Consider the following 24,110-nt stretch of genomic DNA (forward strand, 5'->3'; position numbering starts at 1 on the left):
CCTCCACAGGACCCGTTACCTAGGGTGGGGGGCAGGGAAGTGCCACCTGGGCCCCAACACGGAAAAGATGGCTCTGGGGTCCTCGGAAGAGAGACTCAGCAAAAAGCGGGTGGACCCTGGGTCAGGCAGCCTCCACTGTGGGGGTGAGTGACTGTCTTGGGGTGTCCAGGCTGGCCCCGTCCTGCTGAGGGGCTCCGACACCTGGGTCAGTCAGGGCTGCACCCCAGGCTGAGCAGGGACCCTCGGAGGGGCTCCGGCTGGCACCGGTGCTGGGGAAGGGGCTGCCTTGGCCCCTGGCCTCCCTCCCGCACTCCCCCCTACCCCTACCTCGGCCAACCCTGTGCCCTGCCTGCCACAGCCCAGGCCCTGCGCTTCCTGGCTGTGCTGGGGACAGTTTCCGGCAGGAGCCACGCCACCAGGGCCCTGGGACTGTCCTCCCTGCTCGTGGGGTGGATGCTGCTCCACCCACTTGCAGAAGGAACCGAAGCTTTAGGGTTGAGTCGCCTGCTCCAGGTCACACACACAAGGACCCACTGTGCTCTGTTAACTGAACGTGAACTCAGCAGGGGACCAAGAGTGGGCCAGCTGCCCGCCCTGACCTGGACCCTCGGGGGTCGGCCCTGAGAGCAGGCAGGAGGGCCACACGCAGCTGGGTTCACATGAAGATGCTGCCCCCCGCCCCCCGGCCCAGCGCGCACACAAGCATGTGTCTACACACGCACACACACACACACACACACACACACACACACACACACGCTCCTTGCCTCGGCTGCCAGCCTGTCCCCACCGCAGCTCACAAGTGGGACAGCCCACTGGGAAACGTGTGGCTGTGGCCTTTGCTCAGGCTCAGAGTCCCAAGGAAATCCAGGTGACAAACACTTTACTGTGTTTGAAAACCTCAGTCGAAATTTCCCTGCCAGCACTGCAGGGTCACCACCCTCTGGCTGTCCCTCCCATGGGACATGGGGCACCCCTGGCACTAGAGGCCTTCCTTGTCTCACACGGGGGTGGGAGGCACAGGAGGGGACCCGTGCTGTCCTTGCTGGTAGCAGTGGCTGTCCTTGTCACCATCATCCTGGGTGCCGCTGCCCCACAGGTGTGAGGAGGGGTGTAGGGACCAGAGTTGGGGGAGGGGCTGGGCCCCTCGAGCTTGCCTGGAGGCTGCCCCCACCGAGGACAAGTGATCTTTCCGCTGCCAAGCATCCGGAGCCCAGAGCTGCAGCCGCGGGCCTTGGGAAGGTGCAGGAGGCATTCAGGGCTCTTGGGACAGGCCACCACGCTCCCTGGAGCCAGGCACGGCCACTTGCTGGCCACAGGCTGACCTCTGCAGGTGGCCAGCTGAGCGCTACACGTCCGTCTCCACCCGCAGACGCTCCATCCTGCGCACGTTGCCCTCCACGGCCACGCGGCTGGTGATGCAGCGCGCACAGTCCTCGGGGAACCAGCCCGCCTCTCCGTCCCGAAGCCTCTCGCCGTGGAGCCACCCTGGACCCAGACGGGGGCGGGGGAGGTCAAAGAAGGATGCGGGGCCCCCAACCCCCCTCCTAGCTGCTGTTCATCTCTTAGGACTGACCACCACCCCTCCCGCCCCAGGGAGAAAACAGGCCGAAGAGTCCCCTTGCCCAGGGTCACATGGGCGCCCAGGGTCACACGGGCACCTGGAGGAGCTGCCTGAGCCCCCCACCCAGCTCCACGCGCCGAGGCCACCCTGCGCAGGCAGGAGCCGGGGCCTCGGGGACCCCAGGAGCGCAGAGACACCCCCTCGTCCTTGCCTAGGACACAGAGTGGCCAGGAACCCACTTTTGGTCCTGCGACCCGGGCACGTGAGAGTGCCGTTGAGGTGCCTGAGGGAGGGTGGGGAGGCCGTGAGCTCACGCGGTCAGCCTGCCTCTCTGCTGCTCCGGTCCTCTCCCGGGGCCCCCGCGTGCGCCGGCCTGTGCCCACCCCGCACTCACCGTCCTCCTGCTGCAGGACCAGGACCACGTCCGCCTGCTGCAGCGTGAGCTCGTCCGCCTGCTTCGCCAGGAAGGCCTTGGTGATCTCCACCTGGGGCAGGTCTGCGGGGGGCGGGCGTCAGCACGGCTCTTGGGGAGGGCTGCGCCGGGGGCCCCCTGCAGCCCCCAGGGCTCCCAGTGTCCCCCAGGGCCAGACAGGTCTAAGTGGGCCTAGGAGGCCCCCAGGTGTCCCAGCACAAGGCCAGGTGGCAGCTTCCCTTGGGCTAAAGCAGGGGCCCCGCCAGAGACTGCAGGACAGGTGTGCCTCCTTTTGGGGCCAACGTGCCCAGCACTGGCGGAGGGGACAGGGCAGGGCCAGAGCTGGGGGTGGCGGACAGTTTCCCCAGCTACTGGGTACGGCAGTGTCCTCTCCCCCCTGCAGGGCGGGCAAGGCCATGGCAGAGAGGGGCACAGGGCCACACGCGTGGGGCGGGTCTGCCATGGCAGAGAGGGGCACAGGGCCACACGTGTGTGGGGGGGTCTGGCATGACGGGCTCCCCCTCCTGGGCGAGGGGCCCTGCAAGCCCCCACCTGCACTCACCTCCCTTGTTGGGGGGCTCCTGCCCCTGTCTCTCCCCGTACGTGAGCGCGGTGATCCACCGGGCCCGGTCACTCCTGGGGGCCAGAGGGTGGGAGTGAGGCCGTGCGGCCAACCCCACCAGCACGGTGGCCCTTCAGACACCATCCCGGGGGCGTGGCAAGAAGGTGGGTGGGTGGCCGGGCAGACTTTGCCCCAGGCAGGCTGAGCCCGAGTCACGCCTGCCCTGGGTCACAGACTCACGGAGCAGCCACAGCCCAGACCCCAGATTGCCGGACCCTAGGCTGCCCCGTTCCCAGCCCCGGCCAAACTCCTGCCCCTTAGTCAGCTATGGCTTCCTCATCTGGAAAGGGTGCTCGGCGCTGGCCACGGTCACAGGGGAGCTTGGAAGGAATGTGGAGACTGGCCCAAGCTTCCTTCCGCCAGGGGCCCCCTCTGTCCCTGCTATCCTCCCACCTTGCCACCCTGTCCTCAGGACTCTCCTGCCTCAGGGCCTTTGCAGGGCTCTGGCCCTGCTGGGCACGCCCCACACCCCGGTCCCACCCCCTCCTCAGCAGCCCTTGGTGGCACCCTCCCCGCAGGTCCCCTCCCCAGTCCTCACTGCCTTCTGACACACTGGGTGTCCCATCGTTCAGCTGTCGGGGCGTGTCCCCCCACAGCAACGTTAGCTCCGCCAGGACAGGCTGTTTGTCCCTGGCTCTATCCCCGGCCCCTACAGTGCCTGGCCAGAAATAGTCATCGAATAGCGCGTGAGGCTGAGCAGAGGGACCTCATCCTCACGGGGCTCACGTGCACGGGGGCCCCGAGGAGCCACCCCCCCAGGGGGCCCCTTACGCGGAGTCCGAGGACAGCAGGACCTGCTCCTGGCGGCCCTCGCTGTTGTGCAGCAGGGTCACCTGGAAGGGGTGGGGCACGGAGGAGCTGCGGTTGCCACCCCCAGGCAGGGGCAGCTCTGAGGGCTCCATCTTCTTGACCCGGATGTGGTCCATCTGGGCGTAGTCCTGGACCGCGTAGCTGTCCTCGCTGTGGGGACACGGGCAGTTGGTGGGACGCTCCCGGCCTTGGCGCCTGCCCAGCTCCCTGCAGCAGTGGTGGGGGCCCGGCCACAGACACACAGCCCGGGAACAGAGGCCACGGCCCTCGGGCCCCCCTTACAGCCTGGGCCGGGGACCCCGGGCAGCAGCGGCAGCCCAAGCAGGCTAAGCGCGGGTCCCCGGCTACCTGCCCGGCTCTGGGCCTGGTGCCCAGTGGAGGCCGCGGCCCCAGCTGAGGTTGGAGGGGCTCAGGACCGGCTTCCCCCACTCCCCACCCCACGGAGCAGGGCGCACCTCTTCTTCTTGGTCACAACCAGGACATCGTTGAACAGGAATAGGTAGCAGGTTGGCCGGCTGGCGAGTTTTCGAAAAAGTCCCGTTTCTTCCACCAAGAAGAGTTCGCCGCGCTTCAGCAGCCACCGGGAGGCGGAGATCAGCGGCAGGGACTGGCGGGACAGAGCGGGGGTGAGCAGGGCCCGGGGAAGGACGGGCAGTGCCACAAGGATGGGTGACCAGCGGGCTGTCCCCGGTCAGGGCCGGACAGAGGAGGGGACGCGATGTGTCCAGCCCTTAAAGGAGCTGTGCCAGGCCCTGGGCCAGACCCTGCCCAGGACAGCCTGGCCGGGCCTCCAGCCATGCCCACAGCTGAATGTTCCGACCAACCCGGGAAGAAAGGCCAGTCCTGGGGAAGCCGCCACACGCTCGCCCCTACGTGGGGCAGGGGCGTGGGAAGGGGCAACCTGCTCAAGACGGCCACGTTCCGGCATCCGGGGGCCTTTCCTGACCCCAGTTCACAGACACAGCACCCCAGCCCGGTGCCACGCTCCTGGAGCGTGTGGGGGCAGGTCGAGAGGGGGCTGCCTGCCAGGCCTGCTCCTTGGCTACAGTCTAGGCCACCCCCGCAGATGGGCCACTCTCCCCGCCCCTGCCTGTCCACGGCTTCCAGACCATGTGGGAGTAAGACCCCCCCCCTCGAGGGTGAGCTGGGCCTGGGATGGGGTCCTTGCTCTGGCAGGAGGTGTACTGTACCCCAAAGCTGAGAGTGACCTGCATGGGGTGTGGCTCAGTGATGGCAGCAGGTGGTTACCACCATAACACCTCCTCCATGAAGCCCCCCCTCACCTCCCATTGCGGGACCTCCTCTTCCTTAGCTCTTTGCTCCAAGGCCTTGATCTAGGGTGGCCTGTAACGTGTCACCCAAACCAGGGCACCTTTGAAAGGGCAAAGGGCACTACATAGACAGGGCACCAGGATAAGGGGCCCAAACAGGGCCACCTGTGGGACAGGGTCTGTCTGTGGGATCTTCAGGGTTCGGTGGGGGCAGAGGTCTGACCCTGCCTGCTTGGGAGGGGTCTAGGGTGGCCCAGGCCTGGGCTGGAACTGTTCTGCCCCTTCCCGAGAACGGGAGCCTCACGGGGACGGCTGAGCCCTGGAGGTGCCTCCCGCTGCGGCCTCAGCAAGGCCCCGCCCAGCCCAGACGGCCAGCAAGCAGCCCTGGCCCAGGGCAAGGTTCTCTGCTTGGCCACCTGGGGCCTGGGGCCTGCCCTCTGCCCGTGCAGCCCTGGGGGTGTCGTGGAGGCCAGAGAGACCCAGCCACTGGGGGTGGGGGGAGGGGCGCACAAGGGATACTCCCACATGGGGAAACTGAGGCCTGGAGAGATGAAAGGCATGGGCTCAAGGCGGCCCAGCCCCCAGGCCACACCCAGGTGGGCCCCCCAAGGCCTCTGTCCAGCCCCCAGGCTTTAGAGTATGACCCCTGACCTCAGATGCAGGACGACAGGGACAGCTGGGAGGGAAGCGGTCGAGGGGCCTGGCCGCCCGCTGGTGAGTCGCCTGATACCTGGGACTGTGTGGCCCCGTCAGGGCTGCCTACCTTGACCTTGCCGAAGTCCAGCTGCGTGTGCAGCGTGTACATCTGCTCCGTGCGCTCCATCTTGTGGGCCCCCTGGTTGCACTGTCTCACCAGCTGCGGCGGGCGGGCACGCGTGTGAGCACCAAGGCTGCAGGGCCCCTGGCACAGCCCCCACCCCCTGCTAAGCATGCCCTGCCCTCATGGGTGGTGCTGGGCTGGTCCCCGTCCCAGCCATGCCACGGGCTCACCGGCTGTGAGAGAGCCGCCACTGGCTCTGGGCCTCACTTTCCCCATCAGTACCACAAGAGGCTTGTGGTGGATAACCCGAGAACCTCCCTGCCCCGGGGCCTATGCTGAGCTCGGCCACCAGGACTGGGCACCCCCTGCCCTGGGCACCCCTCACCTTGCTGATGGCCTTTAGTGCGCGGCTGGCGACCTGGTACCTCTCGGGGTGGCCCTGGGTCTTGAGGCAGAGAGTCTGCAGAGGACGGCAGGCGTGAGGCGCCAGGGCCCCTCCTGCATCCCCGGTGTAGCAGGGCACAGGGCAGGGGCTCCCACCGACACCAGGCCCCGCGTGGGGCTGCAGGGTGCCCCAGAGCTGGCCCTACCAGTGTACACAGCCCCCGGATGGCCTCTGTGCCACCCTGGCTCTGCCAGGCCAGGCCAGGATGAACGGGAATGGGAGCCGGCACCCTGTGACCCCACACTGTTCCAGCCTCGGCTGTCTCTGTCCAGCTTCGGGGACGGTCAGTGGTGGTCCCTGGCAGCCCCTTTCTGCACATCCCAGGGGCCCCAGGGGGCTCCTAAGGTTCCATTCAGCGTGGGCAGCTGACCCACAGAGCACCTGCCACATGGAGTCCCTGGGGTGCTGAGCTCAGTCCTGCCGTGTGTGTGGCTGTGTGCGCACGGTGGTATGCACCCGTGGATGTATGCATGTGTGCGTGCATTATGTGCACCCGTGTGTACATGTGTGTGCACACCCGTGTGTACGAGTCTCTGTGTGCATGCATGTGTATGTGCATTATGTGCACAAGTGTGCGTGCATGTGCTAGCATGCATGCATGTGCATTGTATGTGCACGTGTGTATATGCATGGGCCGATGTGTATGCATGCGTGTGTGCCTTTCACCCCCACATGCCCCTGCCCTGTGGGCTGGCATCTCAGAGACACGGGCCACACCCAGAGCCCCCCTGAGCCCCTTTCTCCACTCAAGAAACGGGGAGAGCGACAGGTGCTTGGGAGGACTGGCGGGGCGGGTGGTGGGGGGGCGGCTCAGCAGGGGTCTGGGCGACTCTGGTTCCAGCTCATCTATGTGAGCGAAGCTCCTGGCCCATCAGGTAACTGAGCAAAGATTCACAAAGGGCTGGAACATCTCCCGGCACAGTGCCGTGCGGGCAACGGCAGCCAAAGCTGTCCTGATTACTAAGCCGTCTCATAATCGTGCCTGTTAAATGGCAAACACAGGCCAAGCGTGCGAGAGGCGTCGTGGAGAGCAGTACTCCACCCGAAGGCAGGGGCTCCCCGAGCAGGGCCCCCTGTCCAGGCCACACTCACGTCCGTCAGGAGGGGCAGCCGGGTCACCCGCTGCATGGGCAGGATCAGGAAGGAGATCATGGGCAAGCCCCCGCACGCCGGCCGCTTCTCAATCTCCCTCAGGACCTCGCGGAAGGCGGCGTTGCTGCTTCTGCAACAGAGGACAGGGCTGTCCTGCAGGCCCCGCGTGGCCCGGCCGTGCGGAGAGTGGGTGGAGCCTGCGGAAGCCAGGATGAGCGCGAACTGCTTCGGGAGAGCAAGTGCCAGGTCCTCTGGAGTCCAGACGCCCCGGGGCCCCGGGAGACCACTCACGTCAGCCGCTGCAGCGTGCGCTGCTGGTAGACCTCGTTGGAGCAGTAGGCGACGTAGGGGTGGAAGTGCCGCTCGGCGTGCTCCACCAGGATGTCACTGATGTCCTCCACCAGCACCTGTGCCTTGTGCCGCTGCTCCAGGTCCTCAAAGAACCTGCAGGTATGCAGAGGTGAGGGCGGGCCCAGGCCTGGTGGTCGGTCCCCACATGCATACACACACACACACACACACACACACACACACACACTGCAGGAACCCAGCCGAGCTCCTGGGGGCAGCATGTGGCAGGTGCTTGGGGACCAGTGCCCCCCCGTGGTGTGGCTGCAGGCCATGGTCCTGCCTAGGACGCCCCAGGACACCCCAGGACAGACAAGCTCCTCACACCTGAAACGACTGGGTGCTCACCCTGGTCCTCGGCAGCACCCGGCCCTGTGCCCGTCCCCAGGGAAAGCTCAGGGACAGACGTCCAGCACAGGGGAGGAGGCACGCGTGCGCAGCCTCCTGGTCACGCGGAGGGGCTGCGCGACGAGGGTAGGCCACCCCTCCAAGGACAGGTCCCAAATCGCAGGCAGCTCTGTCAGCCAAGCTCCCTGCCCAGCTTCACGAACCGTCCGCTTTTGCTGAGTCCCACCCATTCTGGGCGGGCAGTTGAGGCCAGTGTTGGGAAGAGGCCCGGGCTCTCGGCAGACTCCCCTGAGGTGACCGCCAGCCCCTGGCCTTCTCCACAGCCCAGGCCTTGGCCCAGGGTGGAGAGGACGGAGTGAGGTGAGGCTCGGTCAGAGCTGGGCCAGGGCCGCCAGGGCTCTGCCCCCACAGGCACCCAGAGCCGCGGCGGCTGGGCCAGCTGGGCCACGACAGCCGCTGCTGTGTGAGGTGGCGGGTGGAGCCCTGCCGGTTCTGTAGACCCGAGGGGCCCTGACCTGCCCTGGCACAGCAGCCAAAGGTCCTCCCCTCCCAAGAGCTCTGACTGGCTGAGGGGCCCTGGCCCGGCTTGGAGGTGGCGGGGGGGGGGGGTGTCCCTCAGGCCCCTCTGCTTGCTGGGCCCCGCCTGGCCCCTCTGCCCGCGCAGGGGCTGTGCTTCCTGTAGGGGGACACCCAGAGAGCGGCTTGTCCTTGGGGAGCCCTAGCAGGTGGGACAGCGTGTCAGGAAGAGAGGTCCCCATGAGCAAGGACCTGGAGGACGTGAGAGGAGCCGGCTGCCCAGACACGGGGCCGCCACACACATGCGCACAGGCACCTCGACTGGGTGACCGCGGGTTTCTGAGAGAAACCGGGGAGAGCTGGCCACCAGCCTCGGCCCAAATGGCACCGATTCCCTGGGAGGTCACTGTGGATGCCAGGACCGGCCAGGGCCAGATGGAGGAAGAGCCGGAGCGTCCCACCCTGGGGACAGCAGTGCTCAGTCTGAAGCCCTGCAGAGGTCAGAACCCACAGCCACTCAATGCAGAGGGGACCGTGCTGGGGGACACGCAGTCTGCACGGCGGGGGGCCAGAGCTGGGGGAGGGGTAGATCCCAAACACCCCCAGCCAGTCACTGATGCCTCGACAGGAAGCTGCCATCTCCAGGGACAAGACAGCCCCCCTCCCCCCATGGCCCTGAAACTTCCATGGGGCCCCACAGCCAGCACCGGGTGAGGTGCAGCCACGGCAGGCCTGATGGCGACGTAAACCGCACCACCACCGTCCGAGGGCCAGCCCGCGAGCCGGCACCGCAGGACCAGACCCCTCACCAGCCCCGCCCAAGTCCACCCGGTTAGCAGTGAGGCTGAGGCTCAGCCCTGGGGTCCTCCAGGGTACACGGCCAGCACAGGGCTGAGCCCACACAGACATGCACACATGCACACATGCAACATGCACATGTGCACACATGATCACACATACATATACATACATACACATATACACACAAGTGCATATAAGCATATGCACACACACAACATGCACAATCACGCACATACATGCACATGCATACACACACATGCATGTGCACACACACCCATGCAGGCCTGCAGGTGCACGCCTGTCCCCTCCTCCACCTCCAGGCTGTGCAACCAGAGCCCAGTCCAGCCACCAGACACCTCTGGGTGCAACATGACCTGGGGCTGCCTCCCAGCCCGTGAGCATCCTGTCGGTCACACGGCCCTCTGTGCCCAGGTGTCCTGGCGGGATCGTGCCCATCAGTGGGCAGGACCCCTCGTGAATGTCCAGGACGCCCACACCCCGGTGCTCAGGCCATCCCTGGGCCCAGCCCTCAGTGGCCTCAAGGGCCCTCGGCTGTCACCTGGTCTGAACCAGCAGCTGCTCCAAACTCTCCCCCCCACGGATACAGACCACGGCCCTCCCAGAGCCTGTCCACACCGCCACGGTGCTGAGCGGGGCGAGGGGGCCTTCCCAGGTGCGGGGACCCGGGGTGGGGGGGCTGCCGTGCGGGCCTCACCTCTGACTGGCGCCCAGGACGTCCCGGATGTTGGAGAAGAGGTGGTGGTGCTCCGTCTGGGTCATCGTGGCCCGCAGCTCTTTGGACTCCAGGAACTCGGCCACCAGGACGCTCAGGCTGTGCTGGTAGGAGAACTCGGACGTGAGGATCTCGAAGATGGCCTGTGCAGAGGGGTCCACGTGAGCCGTCGCCGTGGAAGAGGCTGGGCACAGCCACGATCTGGGGGGCAGGGCGGGAGGGGCCACCAGCTCTGGACACAAACCCCTGACAGGGCTGGCAGGACAGCCAGCCTGGGGCCGTGAGCCCCATGGCCCTGGGTTTGCGCTCTGGCTCATCACTATGAGCTTGTGCAACTGTCCCCGTCCTTGTCTCAGAAGGGGGTAACGGTAGCCCCCCAACCCAGAGGCTGCCCTGAGGATTCACATGGTGACACCAAGTGGCTCAAACAGTGCCCGGCAGAGAGTAAAGACAGTTTCCAGGCACCATGATGTGTGTGGGCCCAGGGCGTGGGCAGTGGGTGGGCAGCGTCACCGTGGCTGTGGCCCCTCCCCCAGGCTGTTGTGTGGCCCACGCTGTGGTCGGGACAGCACCTTCCCGGTGCCCTCACCTCCTGCCTCTTGCGCTCCTCGGCGGGCAGCGTGTCCAGCATGCCTGACTCCACCACCTGAGGGGGCACAGGCCGGGGTTGCGGCTGCACGTCCTGGAAGCCTGGGCCAGGGGCCCCTCCGGTCCTCCGCCCTCAGGCCTAGAGCTCACGTGGAGGACAGAGGGGCCAGAGGAGGTGGGGCCCCAGCAGAGCCACCCCGTCCCAGAACACGTGAGGCTCAGTGAAGTCAGGCCACAGAGCTGGCTCGTCCTGCTGGGGCCGTCACCTTCATCCTCCTCTCCCTGGACGCCTCCCCGGGGCAGCCCAGGAAGGGGCTTCCAGAGGGAAAGGCCGGAGGGGCTGGAGAGGCGCAGAGCCCACCCCCACCTGCCGGGGCTTGAGGGCCAGCGTGGAGGGCGGCCCCTGCCGTAGTCCCACCTGGGCCAGGTGAGTCGTGCCCTGACTGAGAAGGTGCCAGCGACACTGTGCCAGCCTGGTGGCACTGCCCGAGCTCCCACCTTGGGGCCCACGGCCAGCAGCTGGGGCCCAGGGTTTCCTCCTCCAGGCCTGGGAAGGTGGGGTCAGACTGGGGCAGTGTCACCCGGTGCAGTGTCCTGGACTTCACCCCAGGCTGGAGAGATCATGCACCCCCAGCTCCCAGCACAGGAATAAACTTCCAGATCGTTCCAGCTGTGGGGAGGCAGTCCCCCCACCCTACCCCCACGGGGGCTGGCCCTAGCTGGGCTCCTATGGCACGCAGCAGTGTGGGGTGTGGTGGGCGGTCACAGGGCCACACCCTATTACCCGGGGATGGCAAACAAGGGGCCCCATCGTCCTGCAGATGAAGAAAAGCCAGGCCCCCCCACCCCCCCGCTCCGTCCCCGCCTGCCACACCCGCGGCTCACTGGAGTCATGAGTCTGTCCACCCACGGCCAGCTGGGCCCTCCCCCGCACATGGGCCGCTGCCCGGGCCACGCCCTCCACGGACAGCCCCACAGCCCTGCAGGGCAGGACAGACCCGCTTCAGATGTGGGAAGTGAGGGGGTGGCTTGGCCCCGGCCCCTCCCGGCTGCCTTCTCCCTCAGACCCTCCAGCCTTCCAGGGGACAAGGCCTTGTGCCCACAGCTCCCTGCGGGTCAGTCTGAGCAGGGATGTCCCTCACAGGGTGACGGCTCGAGCTCTGGGAGGAACGACCAGGGCTCCTGGTGCCCCACCTGCCGTTCGTGGGCCAACCTCACCCCGCAGGGCCCTACCTCTGGGAGCTGGCTCCAGGTGACCTGGGCAGGCCGGTAGCTCTTGACCACGATGGTGGTGTCCACCTTCTGGGTCCCCTCCGGGCTGGAGGGGTCCTCGAGCACATCGTCATCAGACTCGTGGCTGGTGTTCAGGCCCCGCTCCCGGATCTCCTGGTAGAGCCGGGGGTCTGGGGAGAGGACAGTCACTGTCAGACCAGGGTCAAACCAGCCTCCACAGGGGCCGGCTGTGCCCGGCCAGGGGGAGGGAGGCTTGGGGCAGGGCCGTGCCCAGGCTGGGCTGGAGGGCGCTGGTGCCAGCCACGAGCCCTCCTACACGGCACGCCCCACCTGCTCCCCAGCTTACGGTAACCTCCGCCAACCTCACCCCAGACTGCAGCATTGCTGACCCCTCCTGGGGTGGCTTTTCCCCGAGATTTTTGCAGAGGAGGCCAGATCCCCACTCCCAGGCCCACGGCCATCCATACCGCTTCTGGGGACTGGCTTCCCCTTCCTGGCTCGGCCCCCCGAGTCTCAGAGCTTCTCAGCAAAGGCCAGGCCGGAGCTGGGCATTTGAGGCCCCGACTCCTTCACACCTGCCGGGTGCCCCATCCTGGCCAGCAGGCCCCTCAGCTCTGTGTGGGGTATCCTGGCGTGCCCCCGTCAGCAGGCCGGATGTGCCGCCATCCCCCACCCCCGCCTGACCCCCACGTGGGTCCCCTCCAACCGCGAGGGCTCTGGGGGAGCAGGGGTGTGGGCGCCTGATGTGGCCTTGGTCCCAAAGGCACTCGAACAGGTGCTCAGGGTGGGTGTCGGGGCTCTGTCTGTCCCCTGCTTTGGGGTCACACAGAAGAGAGTCCCAGGGAACTTTCTAGATCTATCAGAGCTGCACAGTCAGATCAGCCGTGGGGAGCTCAGGACCTGTACACAGGCCCTCGGAGCCACCAAACTGAGGCCCCCGGTGAGCCCAGCTCCAGCCAGCCAGGCCCGGCCCTCGCCGTCTGCTGCAGCCACTCACCGTCCTTGAAGGAGCCCTTCTGTGCGCGTTTCCGCCCCAGGGACTTCTGTGCAAACGAGACAAAGCAGCGGTAGTCGGCGGGGAGGGCAGGTGTGGGCCTACCGCTGCAAGTCTGCCGTCTGGGACCCAGGGCCTCCCAGCTCCGTGTGCAAAGCCATGCCTGACGGAGGGTTACGCTGGGCACACAGAAGGTGCTCAGTAAACATCAGCTCCACAAAGGCTGCCGAATGGAGGCCAACCAGGTGGGGTTGGGGCCCAGAGCAGGCAGGCAGGGCAGGTCTAGGAGGGCTGCCTGGAGGAGGAGGCAGGGTGGGGCTCATCAAGAGGAGTGCTCAGGAGAGCGGGCTGTGGGCCTGGAGGCCCCGGTGGGCCCAAGGGAAGCCCGAGGCTGGGCAGGTGCGGCTGGGCGAGGGCCAAGCAGGGGCACGGGGCTGCACGCAGGCCCCTCGGGGGCCACAACCTGGAGTAGCGGAAGAGCAGGGACCGGCTGGTTGGTGCCTCGCGCCTGGCGTGGGCTGGGACCCAGCAACTGAGGACGACGTGGAGGCGACTGGCCCCCGACCGCAGGTACCCAGCTCGACGCCCCCCGCCTTGGCGGGGACACACCATGTTCCCCAACCTCACGTGTGCCCGGGTTCCCGGAAAGCAGGGGTTGGTTTCCCAGAACCGGTTGGGACCTGACAACTCCCCTTGCTGGTCGAGAGTGCGCGGCGCTCCCACTGCACCCGGCGGGCGCCCCGAGCCCTGCACCCCACACCCCACCCCGCTGCCTCCAGGTCTGGCTGGAGCTTTCGCCTCGGCCCCTCCTAAGTCCCCGCCCCTCCCCCAGCCCCGCCCCTCATGCCTCCGCTCTCACCCCCCTTGCTCCAGGCCCCTCCCGGGCCCCAAGGCCATGGGGAGCCCCCTCCTCTGTGCTCCCACCACCCCTGGGCTGGCCCAGCCCTCGCAGCCCCACTGCCCTGGGAGCACCCCGAGGACGGGGACCGAGCCCACTGGGCTCACCCCGGCACCAGGCCCCAGGTGAGCAGCAGGAAGTGTCTGCTGGATGCCTGAGTCGACAGAGAGTGAATGAATGAATGAGTGAATGAACGAAGGGAGCCCTGCAGGCCTGGCCCTGGGTGGGCGCAGGGTGGTGGGGCCATCGTCCCAGCCTCTGGGGTGTGGGGACCCACAGCAGACGTCCCAAGGTAATTCTGGGGTCTGGGCACCTCAGGGGGCCGTGGCAGGGGACAGCGGTGACCAAGGAGACACGGGGCCACCTCAGCCACCATCGGCCTCCAGTGTAAGCTCGAGGTCCCGCCCCAGGGCATGCTGGGTGGCCATCGTCCTAACGGGCGGTCTCAGCTTCTCCTGGGGCCGGGGCTGCAGCTCAGTGTGGGCGGGAGCCTGGGCAGAGGCAGCAGCCGGGAGGGCACCCAGGGGAAGAGGCCCCCAGGGAGCACGTCCTTCTGCGGACACTGCCTGGCACTGGGGTAGCCGCGTTCTGTTCTCTCCAGGACACCCGAGGAGGACTGTCACCTCCACTCGCACATGGGGAAGCCCAGGGTCCCAAGGTTCAAGAACTTGCCTGGGGTCACCAGCCGTGCGTGCCGCCAGCCCTTCACCGAGGCAGCGGCAAGCCTGGGCTGCTTCCCAGACAGGTGCACGAGAGACACCCCGGGCTGGAGCTGCTCCTGTTGTGCATGCCCGAGAAGGCCGCATGGGCGGGCCCGGCCAGCTGGCATCCCGAGCCCCAGCCCCTGCCAAGCCCAGGCAGAGACCAAGCAGGGGGCGCCCGGGTGCCAGGCGGCTCTCCCTGAACACGGCCTCCCCGCAGCGGCTGCCAGCAACAGCGGCCTGGCCCCCAGCAGGAGGGTACCAGGGGGAAGAGGCCCCCGGTGACACGCCCTTCCACGGACACTGCCCAGCACTCAGCCAAGTTGTCCCAGCACTTTGGGAGGCCGAGGCGGGAGGACGGCTTGTGGCCGGGAGTTGGAGGCTGCAGTGAGTTGACGAAGCCACTGCATTCCGGCCTGGGTGACAGAGTGAGACCTCAAGTCAAAAACAAAACAAACCAGAAACAGCTGCACACAGAAGGTGCTAAGTGGCCCCTGCTGTGGTACAGAAGGTGACGGTGACGATGATGGAGACAGTCGGAACACCCCGGCCGACCAGCCCCTCCCCGCCATCCAGACGAGGGCCCCTACCTTATTTTTGGCCGGGCGCCGGGCAGGAGGCTGGCTGGGCTCCTCGGCCAGAGCCTGGAGCTTGGGGCTCAGCGGGGCGGAGTCCCCCTGGCCGCCGGGCCTGCCCAGGCCCCTCATGGCGGCCCGGTAGGATTGGTTCCGCAGGTTCCGCCTCAGCATGCCCCCGGGGCCCGTGTCCACTTCCATGTCGTCCAGGGAGAAGCTGGGGGCCGCGAGGAGCTGGGGGCCCCGCCGCGCAGCCTCCTTGCAGAGCACGGCCGCACCGAAGCTCTGGTGCCGGGCCGGGGTGTTCGCCCTGCTGGCCACGGCCAGGCTCCTGGGGATCAGCTGCTGGGTGCCCATCTTGAGGGCCGCGGGGCTCTGCGTGCTCAGGACGACGGGCCGTGGCTCCTCCTCCCCTGGGGGTGCCGGGGCCTCGGGCTGGAAGGCAGCGCGGTCCCTGGCCCGCAGGGAAGCCCGCGCCACGGGGAGCCCAGAGGCCGGGTTCCCGTTGGCGTCGAGCCGGAGCTCCGCGTGGAAGCGGTACTCCAGCAGCTTGTCCTCCAGGGAGCTGTCCGAGTGCCGCTGGGCCATGCTGGGGCCGCAGGGTCCTGGGGGCAGGGCAGAGCGAGGGTCTCAAGAGGGCCTCTCTCCCCGTCCCTCCCCGCTGTCCGCCCTGCCTACTCCTCAGCACCCGCCGGGCCAGAGCCCCCGTGTGCAAATGACGGTGATGGTGATGCAGCCAGGCGCAGAGCGGGTCAGCAGCACAGGCCCGGTCACCAGGAGCCTGCCCAGGGAGGGCGGGGGACAGCTCCCACCTGCCCCGAGGAGGGGCTCGTCTGAGGACCGAGGCGCCCGTTGGGATCGGGCAGGTGCTGGTTCTGGAGCTCTTGGGGACGGGGGGAGCCTGCCTGGGAAAGCCCCTGGGCTGGGGCTGAGCGTGGCGGTTCGGGGTACACGGCCCTGGAGCCCCACAGACCTGGCCTGGGGTCCGGGCTCACACCAGGCACTTCCTCGTGGTCAGAAGACAGTAACGCCACCCACGGGAGCGTCCCGAGACCAGCGCCAGACAAGCCGGCGGTGACCACAGCCTCCCCCTCATTGGGGCCTCCCAGGGCCCCGGGCCAGGCCCCGCTGGGGTGGGGGCGCATCAGCCCACGCGCTCCCTGGAGGTGCAGGCTGTCCAGTCTCCTGTCAAGTGAAGAAGCCGGAGGCTGGGGACCTGCCTGGGGACGCCGTGGAGGGTGAGGCAGGACCAGGACTGGAGCCCAAGCCTGTCCGAGCCCCTCTCCCAGCCACACCACGTGGTGACACGACCCTGGACGGCTGCTATGAACCCTTCCCTGTGTCAGGCAACACACGGGCATCCTGCCACATTCGGGCACTGGGAATGGGGCTGACCCCCAGAGCAACGACCCCGAGCCCAAGGCCCCAGGACACGCCGCCCAGCGCGGGGCAGTAGCTGCTCCACAAGCATCACTGTGGCCCAGTCTCCGCCCCCACCCCAGGATGCCCTAGCTCATCCCTGCTGGCAGCGTGTGTCCCCAGGACCCTCTGTACCCCGCTGTCCTCCAGCCCCAGGCCTGATACTACCGTAAGTGACTGTCCCTGACACATCTCACTTGGCTCCCCGGCAGGAGGCCGGGCTGCCCTTTCTGCACCCTGGATTCGGCGCAGTCCCGTGACAGCCTTGGGGAGCCAGCTAGAAATCCCCCACCGTGCCTGCCCTGCTGCCATGGCGGCAGGACTGTGCGTCCAGATGGCGCCCGCGGCCAGGGTCCCCGGGTGACCGAGATACGTGGGGCTGAGACGCAGCCAGAGTCCACTGAAGGTTTGCTCCTGAGCACCCTGCAGGGCTGCGTGTGGCTTCAGCATCACGACCTGAGTGACAGCACATCGCGCAGCCAGGGGTGGGCAAGGGGATAGTCCACAGCCGCCCTTCCTGCCCACGGCAGGCCGGGCCTCTCCCAAGCCTCGCTGACCGGCCCATCCCCAGGGTCCGCCCTCCTCTGTGCTCAGGGGCTCCCACATGTGTCAGGGTCGGCCCCGCCCGGGACATGTGGTCAGGGAGCGAGTGACACCCCCTCTCCGTGCTCAGTCTCAAGATCCTCAAAACAGACCCCGGGAGAACAAAGCCCCCCCGAGGGTGCGGGGACGTGTCCGGGAGCCAGATGCACAAAGGGTGTGAGGTGGCCCGGCTGGCTGTGGGGCCCGTGTCGGTGCTGCGGTGACCAAGGCCGTGTCAAATCGCAGACGACCCGACCTTCCCAACGCTGGGTGACACGCAGGGACGGCACCGGAGCTCAGGAAAACCTCATCGTAGGCGCAAGATGTAACACGGAGAAAGCCCGCTCCTTTAATTCTCGTGAAAACAAGGACGGCCGCCTCCAGATGCCGCTGGTCCCCCAAACTCCGTACGCGTGACAAGCACGGCCGTCTCCGTCTCCGGAGGGGACACTATTTTCCAAGTGGGAAAACTAGGCTCAGAGTCACGTGCCCGAGTTAGTCCCGGCCGGGAGGTCTGGTGGGGCCACACAGCTGACCCCAAATCGGCACCTGGAAGCCTGGCTCTCCGTCCCACTCAGCCCCGACGGCCACCGAGCCTCCCGGGACACGAGTTCTCTGCAAAAACCATCCCAGGAAGGCCGGGAGGGGCTGCCCTCGGAGCCCTGGCTGCCCCCACGCCGGCCGGCCGGGAGGGCACATTCCTCAGGGCATTCCGAATCGCCGGGTGGTGACAACGGCGGGCACAGCAGGCCTCCCCCGGGGGCCGGCCCAGCAGGTCCGCACCACCCCCGGGATCATCCAACCACGGCAGCCTGTCTGCGTCTCAGGCTGGCCGAGAACTCGGTTTACCTTAGACTCGTCTCTGTACAGCCGAGCGCGACGCCCCCGCGGACAGCTGGAAGTAGACGGCCCGCACCCCGCGCGGTCCCTTCATTCTAGACGTGACTCTGACCACGGACTGGGCCCTTCTTCCCAAACAAGTGTGTTTGGCGCCACAGCTCCCCAGAGCCTCCTGCCCCGTCCCGTCCCTCCTCCCTACCGGGGCCCCAGGCCACGTCCCTCTGCCCAGGTCTGACTCCTCCGTCCCCTGCCTCCGAGACAGCTGCTCCAGACTGGGCAGGTGGCACTTCCCCGGCTGGCGCAGCCTCTCCCAGGAGAGGTCAAAGTCTGCTCCAGGCAGAAGGAGCCCAAATAGGAACCTGTCTGGCGAGCGCTGCCAGCCAGGCAGCCGCACCCACAGGCCTGAGGGAGGGTGGGCGCTGGCCGAGGGTGTGGGCAGCAGCTCCGGGCCCGCCGGAGCCAGCTCTCGGGAGCTGTGGCCCTGGCAGGCCCCCGGGGCCTCCTTTGTCTTCTGGTTTTTAGTTTTATTAAAGAACTACACGGACACAGTTTCAAAAGACACCCAAGGTGCACTGTGAAACCTGGCGGCCCTCCACACTGCCCTGTCCCCAGGGCCACCTCTCTGGGCTCTGTAGCTTTTCCTTAGTTTCTAAACAAGGCTCAGTCACACTCTGGGGATCTCTTACCTCCGGGCAGTCCCCGCCCTGTCCCGGCCGTGGAGGACTCAGGCCTGGCAGGGCCACATCACGCCCTGTGAGCCCTGTCCCGGGAGTGTCGCCTGCCTCCTGTTAACGATTTCTCCTGCTTCCGCCCCAGGGCTCTGTCGGCTCTCCCACAAGGGCCGGCATCTCCGCCACGTGCTTCCTGGGAACACGCTCCACGCAGTTCCGAGTTTCCCCAGAGACCCTCCGGCCTCCCTCTGTCCTCCCCTGAGGCAGACCCTGGGACCCCCTTCCACTGCTTTCCGGGGCTGGAGGCCCCTCACCATGTGGAAGCACCCCCAGAACCAGAGGGCTTGCCGTGGACTGGCCCGGACATGCCTTCTGCTGCCGCTGCCCTGACTGGCAACTAGGACGAGCTGAGAGCTCCCACGGGAGACTGTTCCATTCCGGAACCGTAAGGACTTCTTCCCTTGTCGTCAGAGTCACTGGCAAGGCACCCTGGTGACAGTCCCGTCTCCCCTGCTTGGGTTATGCCCTGCCGAGGGGCTCTGACGTCCACGGAGCTGTGCTTCCGTAGGGATCCACGTCCCTGCAGCAAGCCAGGTCACGGTCGCTTCCCAGCTGGGTACCCCTGTCCTTCAGGGCCACAGGCGTGTTAGTCTCACTTCTTCATTAGTTTCTTCTACCCTGTTTTTTCTTTTTTGGAATATCCATCAGCGAGTATCAAAACCTCTGAAATTCTGTCTTAATTTCTTAACTTTCTTTTCCTACTTTTTCATCGCTTTGTTCTCCTTTGTGGGACAGTCCCTCTACCTAATCTTCCAGTGTTTCCCCCAGTCTCGTCAATTTCATTATCCTACAAAGAGCTTTCTCTTTGCTCTTTATTCATAGCGCCCTGTTCTTGTTTTATGGATGCAGCATCTTCTACTAACTCAGAGAATAAGGATTATACTTTCTTTCGAACAAGTTTCTTTGTTGGCTGGCACCGCAGCCTCGACCCCGCCCCACACTCTCTCCTCCTTTGTCTCAGCCCCTGCTGGCCTGTCTCTCAGGCAGGGGGGCTTCCTTAAACATTCACTGGTGACAGCTGGTTGTTGGCTTCCGTTTCTATTCAGGAGCGGCATCGTGCTGGTGGCAGGCCCAGGTGCACACACTGTGGGCACAGGCGTCTGTCCTGGAGGGCTCTAGGGCTCCCAGGCCCACCCCCAGCCTCTCCTCCAGGCTGGCGGGTTTCTGCAGTCGTCGCTTTCGGTTTCCTCGCTGGACGCTGGCCTAGCCTGCTGTCCTGGAGCCAGTGAAGGGGGAGCAGCAAGAGCTCAGACTCCTTCCATTTGCCCTGGAGGCAAATACAGGCCACTCTGTCCAGGCAACAGCGTCACAGAGAGACGCCAGATGCCCTGCAGTGGCCACAGGCCACAGAGACGGGTCTGCTCCCCAGCACAGGCAGCCTCCAGGGAAGCTGCTCCGAAGACACACGGTGGCAAGAGCTGCAGGCTGTCTGTCCGTCCCCGTCTCCCCCCGCGTCTGCGAGCCTTTTGGGGCGGGGACAATTTCCTGTTCACGTCCCCACAAGTAGTTGGGCTCAATTCGCGCTCTGTCGAGAACAAGCCTGACCGTGAACTGCTCTGCCCTGGTCTCCTCCTCCCTGCCTTCCACCTTCCTGAAGAACAGAGGCTTCCATGCCCCTCTGTGCCACTTTTCGGGTAACTTCCTGCTGCTTCTGCTGGGGGCAGGGGGGCTGGAAAGGGGCCCCCATGGTTGAGCCCTTGGAACCCAGAGCACTCGCCATTCTCTTTGCCACTAAAGACCCATCCCTGGTGTGCCAGGGCAGGGCAAGGGGCTCGTGGGACTTGCCAGCAGGAGCCACGGGGCAGGGATGACCAGGTGGGGTCACGGAGGCTCTGGCCAGTCTCAGGTGCCCACCCAGCCTGTGCAGTGCTGAGCCGCGCCGGCCTGGCCTGGCCACTGCACTCTGGACCCACCTGGGCCGGGAGGGCTGCTCTGTGGCCCAGTCCTGCCACCCCCTTCCCGACACATCGGCTGCCCGGGACTCTGGCGGCACCAGCCTGTCCCTCCTGCCCCCCCACAGAAGCACGGTCTCCCCTGGGCCTGGGGCTCTGGTCACAGCTGCTCTCACAGCTTGCAGCACCCAATCGTCCTGAGTTTGGAACTTGCCACCTTTCTGGTTAGCATACAGTGTGGCCTCCAGCTCCACCCCGAGGTGGTTGTGCCCTTGGGCATCTCTGTCCCTCCTCCCCTGGCCTGTAGGTCCCGCTGACCCCACCCTGCCTGGTGGGGCTCAGCCTCTCCAGCACTTTCCACCCAAACTCTGTCTCTGTGCAGACAGCTCAACCCACAATGACACCCTTGTACTTGGGTAATTCTGCCCGGCCAAGCTTGGGACTTGGAGTCACATGTAATCCAGGGGCAGGATCTGGCTTTGTGAGTCCCGCGGCACACGACAACCAGCTCCATCTGCGAGGTGGCCCTCAACCGGGGCCCGTCTGGCTCCCCAGGGGACACTTAGCAAGTCTGGAGACATTGTTGGGGGTCTCTAGAGCTAGTATCGAGTGTGTGGGGCCAGAGCAGTATGACAGTGCACAGGACACGCCACACAGTTACCTGGACCAAGGGCCCCCAGGGCCGAGGGGGAAACCCCGGCTGGCACAGCTAACTGGAGGTTCACCCTCTGCACGGGGTGGGGGACCCGCCTGGCCTGCCCACCTGGGACACAGCCTGCTCAGCCGTCAGTATCCCCCAGCCACTCCCAGGCTCCGGCTCTGAATCCAGACGCCCACGAGCCCGGCCCCGGCCAGCGAGGCACTCTCGGGCTCCCAGGAGCACAGGTGGGAAATCAGAGCCAGACTCCGACAGGGCCCGGACAGGCGATGGCCCTGCTGGACGACTGGCACGCGGACGGCGCCCTCCGAAGGCCTCCCCATCCATGCCTCCAGGCCCTCCCCAAACTTCCGGGAGGTGGGCGTTTCCCCTCTCTGACGGGTGAGGAAACCAGGTGCGGAGGCAGCGTGACCTGCCCGGTCCCACTGCCGGTTGGCCAGTGCCAGGCGAGGGGCCAGGCCGGGTGCTGACCTAGACAACTGTCTCCGAACGGGGGCCCGGGTGAGCAGGGGTCTGCGCTCTGCCGCAGTCAGCAGACACAAAGATGCTGCTGCAGACGGACAGTCGCGTGCACAGAGAGTGCCCCTGCAAAGGGGACACACGGCCACGTGAATCCGGAACCGAAACGGGGACTCTGACACCCAAACTCATGGTGACGCTTGTGCCTCGAGCAAAACATGGGCACAGACTGCCAGTCTCAGGGGCAGCAGACCGCAGGGCTCCACGCGTGAGCCTGGGGACCCCGACAAGCTGCTCCACGCCACTGCCCTCTGTGCCTCAGTTTCCTCCTGTCCACGGAGGGTGGTCACGTGGGGCAGACACGGCTCCGGGGAACTGAGCCACCAGGGACACCTCCCAGCAAAGGGCTCTCCCTGCAGGAGTCCAGGCAAGAGGTGCAGGGCGTCTGCCCGGTGCATCGCTGCACCTCACACTCCAGGCGTCTGTCACTTCCTCCAGGAAGCCCCCTAGGCCCCGCGCCTCCACTGCACCCTCCCACCAGGCCCGGGGTGGGGGCGCCTGCCTTCCTCCAACCCTCTGTAGACTGTGAATGTCATTACAAGAAGGCCCCTGTTTGTCTGATGTATTTGTCTCTATAACAGGAGGTCAGCAGTGGTCACTGGGTCAACACCCTGTAAGGGGACACTTCTATCACTCCCATTTCACAGATGAGGACACTGAGGCCCAGAAGGCTTAAGTAACTTGCCTTAGTTCACACAGAGCGAGGCTTTGGACCTGGAGCCCACACACCTAAGCACAACGACATGGACAGCATCTGGGACCCTCTCCCTGGTCCCAAAGGCGCCCGGCCCGCAACCTCCATGTTCAGGGGTACACAGACTGTGCACCTGGAGGACACAAGCCGAGGTGGGGACTCAGGTCAGATGCGGAGGGTGCCAAGGACTCCTCCTGCCACTCGCTCAGCCCCCACCCACAACAAGCACTGGGCCGAGGTCCACACACTCACTGAAATCCCAAAAGATCCTCACTCCCATTTCACAGATGCAGAAACTGAGGCCAGGCAACCGGGATGGGTGCCCACAGCTCCCACTGGTGAAAGGGACTCACCCTGCCCACCTCCCTTAGGTCGGTCGGAGGCAGAGCAGGGCCCTCCCTGCACCTGCCCACCAAGTCCCCGGGGCGTGCTGGGGGTGGGGGCTGCTCTGAACTCCCGGGACCACCGCGGGTTCGCGCAGATCCTGCAATGAGCTCCCGGGAAGGCCATTCTGTGTCCCTCCTGGCGCCTTTCAAACTGTCGGGGACCCCAAAGTCCCTCCGCTCAGTCTAAACCCGACTCCGGCTGCAAAGTTTCCCTCCAGGGAGAGGAAGCCGGCCCGGGCGACGGGGCCGGGTCGCGGGCTTCTGTCCCCAGCGCCGGGCCTGGCCCCGGCCTTCCGCAGCCGGGTGCAGGGAGCCCAGGGTCGCCAAGTTCTCCCGGCCTCGGGGCGGGGCTTGCGGGAAAAGCGGCGGGGAGGCGCCTCCCCCACGCCCCGTCCCCCTCCCCCGGCTCACCTGCCGCCCCCCTCGCGTCCCCGGCTCACCTGCGCCCGGGCTCACCTGCGCGCGGGGCGGAGCAGCGGAGCGACGCGGGCAGCCGGCGCGGCGGGTGTCGCCTCAGCGGCCTCGGGTCCCTCCCGGCCCCGCCCCCCACTTCCTGCGCAGCGGGTGGCGCGCGGGTCCCGGGCCGCGGAGGGCGGGGGCGGGGCGTGGCGCGCGGGCACCTGGCCGAGCCGCTTGCGTCACAGGCCTCACCTGGGCCGGCCGGCGCCCACGTGACCGGCCGGACCGGCCCCGCCTCCCGATCCCGCAGGAGTCGCTCCGCCTGGTTTCCCGCGCCTCCCAGCTCCCGCGCCTGCGGTGGCCCGCGCGGGCGTCGCCTGCCTGGCGTGGGGGCCCGAGTCCCTCGCCTGCTTCCAGGCCCGGGTCCACTGCCGCCTCCTCCAGGAAGCCTTCCCGGAAGGAGACCAGCCCTGCCTGACATTCGCTGCCGAAAGGCCCCACCTTCTGGACTCTTGGAGCCCAGAGGCTACAGGGCAGCCCAGGAGTTCCGGAAGCACCCTGGGCACCTTCCGGGTGCGCGGGAGTCACCATGTCGCGTCCTGCAGAGGCAGGCGCCTGCCACCGCGCACAAGCCGGCGCGTGTGTGTGTGCGTGGGGAGGGCCCAGGGTGGAGGCTGCAGCGGCACCACAGCCGGAGGGGTCAGGACCCGGCTCTCAGATGCTGTCAGCCGCTGGGCGGGTTTTGATTCCACCCCAGGTTGGGCCAACCTTGCCATCCTACCTGCCCTGTGTCACCCACCACCCCCAGTTCCCAGCCCCACGGAGCCCACACCAGCCCAGGTGGCAACTGCAGACGCATCCCTGCTCAAGAACTGCCTATAGCTCCCAGTGGCTTCCATCAAGGGGAGCAGCCTCAACTTCCCATGGAGCCCACCCTGCTTGCCCACACCCAGCCTCCGCCTCTCCCGGCATGATCTGGGGCAGTTCTGCATGACTGTTCCGCGCTGTCCCTCCTCTCTTCTCTGCAGGGGAGGACATGGGCCGCCCAGGTGCGTGTACAGCTTCCCTGTGGAGGAGCATCCTCCCGCCCACTGAGTCAGTGGTCCTCTTGGCCGGTGGGCCACAGCTGCGTGCGGAACCCTGGGCAAAGCTTTGGGAGCCTTTGCAGGTTCCCGCCAGGTCTCCTGGTCTTTGCTGTGAAGTTACAGCTGGGAGCAGTGCCACAGACAGGGTGCAGTGACACAGACGGGGTGCACTGCCACAGGCGGGGTGCAGTGCC

General features: G+C 66.7%; 1 protein-coding gene across 2 annotated transcripts; it reads right to left on the reverse strand.

The window, feature by feature from the left end:
- Positions 1-898: 898 nt before the first annotated feature.
- Positions 899-22,918, reverse strand: ARHGEF16 (Rho guanine nucleotide exchange factor 16). 2 transcript variants are annotated; one of them, XM_045548702.1, is made up of 15 exons: positions 22,889-22,918; positions 14,727-15,316; positions 12,541-12,586; positions 11,544-11,713; positions 10,312-10,368; positions 9,705-9,865; positions 7,268-7,420; positions 6,977-7,106; positions 5,825-5,899; positions 5,443-5,535; positions 3,864-4,015; positions 3,370-3,558; positions 2,539-2,612; positions 1,959-2,060; positions 899-1,488 (listed from the first exon to the last, which is right to left on the reverse strand). In XM_045548702.1, exons 2-15 carry the CDS (start codon positions 15,297-15,299, stop codon positions 1,349-1,351), a joined length of 2,115 nt encoding a protein of 704 aa, XP_045404658.1. In that variant the 5' UTR covers positions 15,300-15,316; positions 22,889-22,918; the 3' UTR covers positions 899-1,348. The 2 variants fall into 2 exon arrangements, with proteins under 2 accessions (XP_045404658.1, XP_045404659.1); XM_045548703.1 differs by lacking the exon at positions 10,312-10,368.
- Between the last annotated feature and the right edge of the window lie 1,192 nt (positions 22,919-24,110).

This window comes from Lemur catta, chromosome 3 (genome assembly GCF_020740605.2).
Source record: "Lemur catta isolate mLemCat1 chromosome 3, mLemCat1.pri, whole genome shotgun sequence".
NCBI lineage: Eukaryota > Metazoa > Chordata > Mammalia > Primates > Lemuridae > Lemur > Lemur catta.

Excerpts from the sequence above, each read along its gene's own strand:
- ARHGEF16 (XM_045548702.1), bottom strand. The coding sequence starts at position 15,299 with ATGGCCCAGCGGCACTCGGACAGCTCCCTGGAGGACAAGCTGCTGGAG. Across the intron at positions 4,016-5,442 it reads TGGACTTCGGCAAGGTCAAG|TCCCTGCCGCTGATCTCCGC; the intron begins GTAGGCAGCCCT and ends CTGTCCCGCCAG. Across the intron at positions 1,489-1,958 it reads GGTCCTGCAGCAGGAGGACG|GGTGGCTCCACGGCGAGAGG; the intron begins GTGAGTGCGGGG and ends GTCTGGGTCCAG.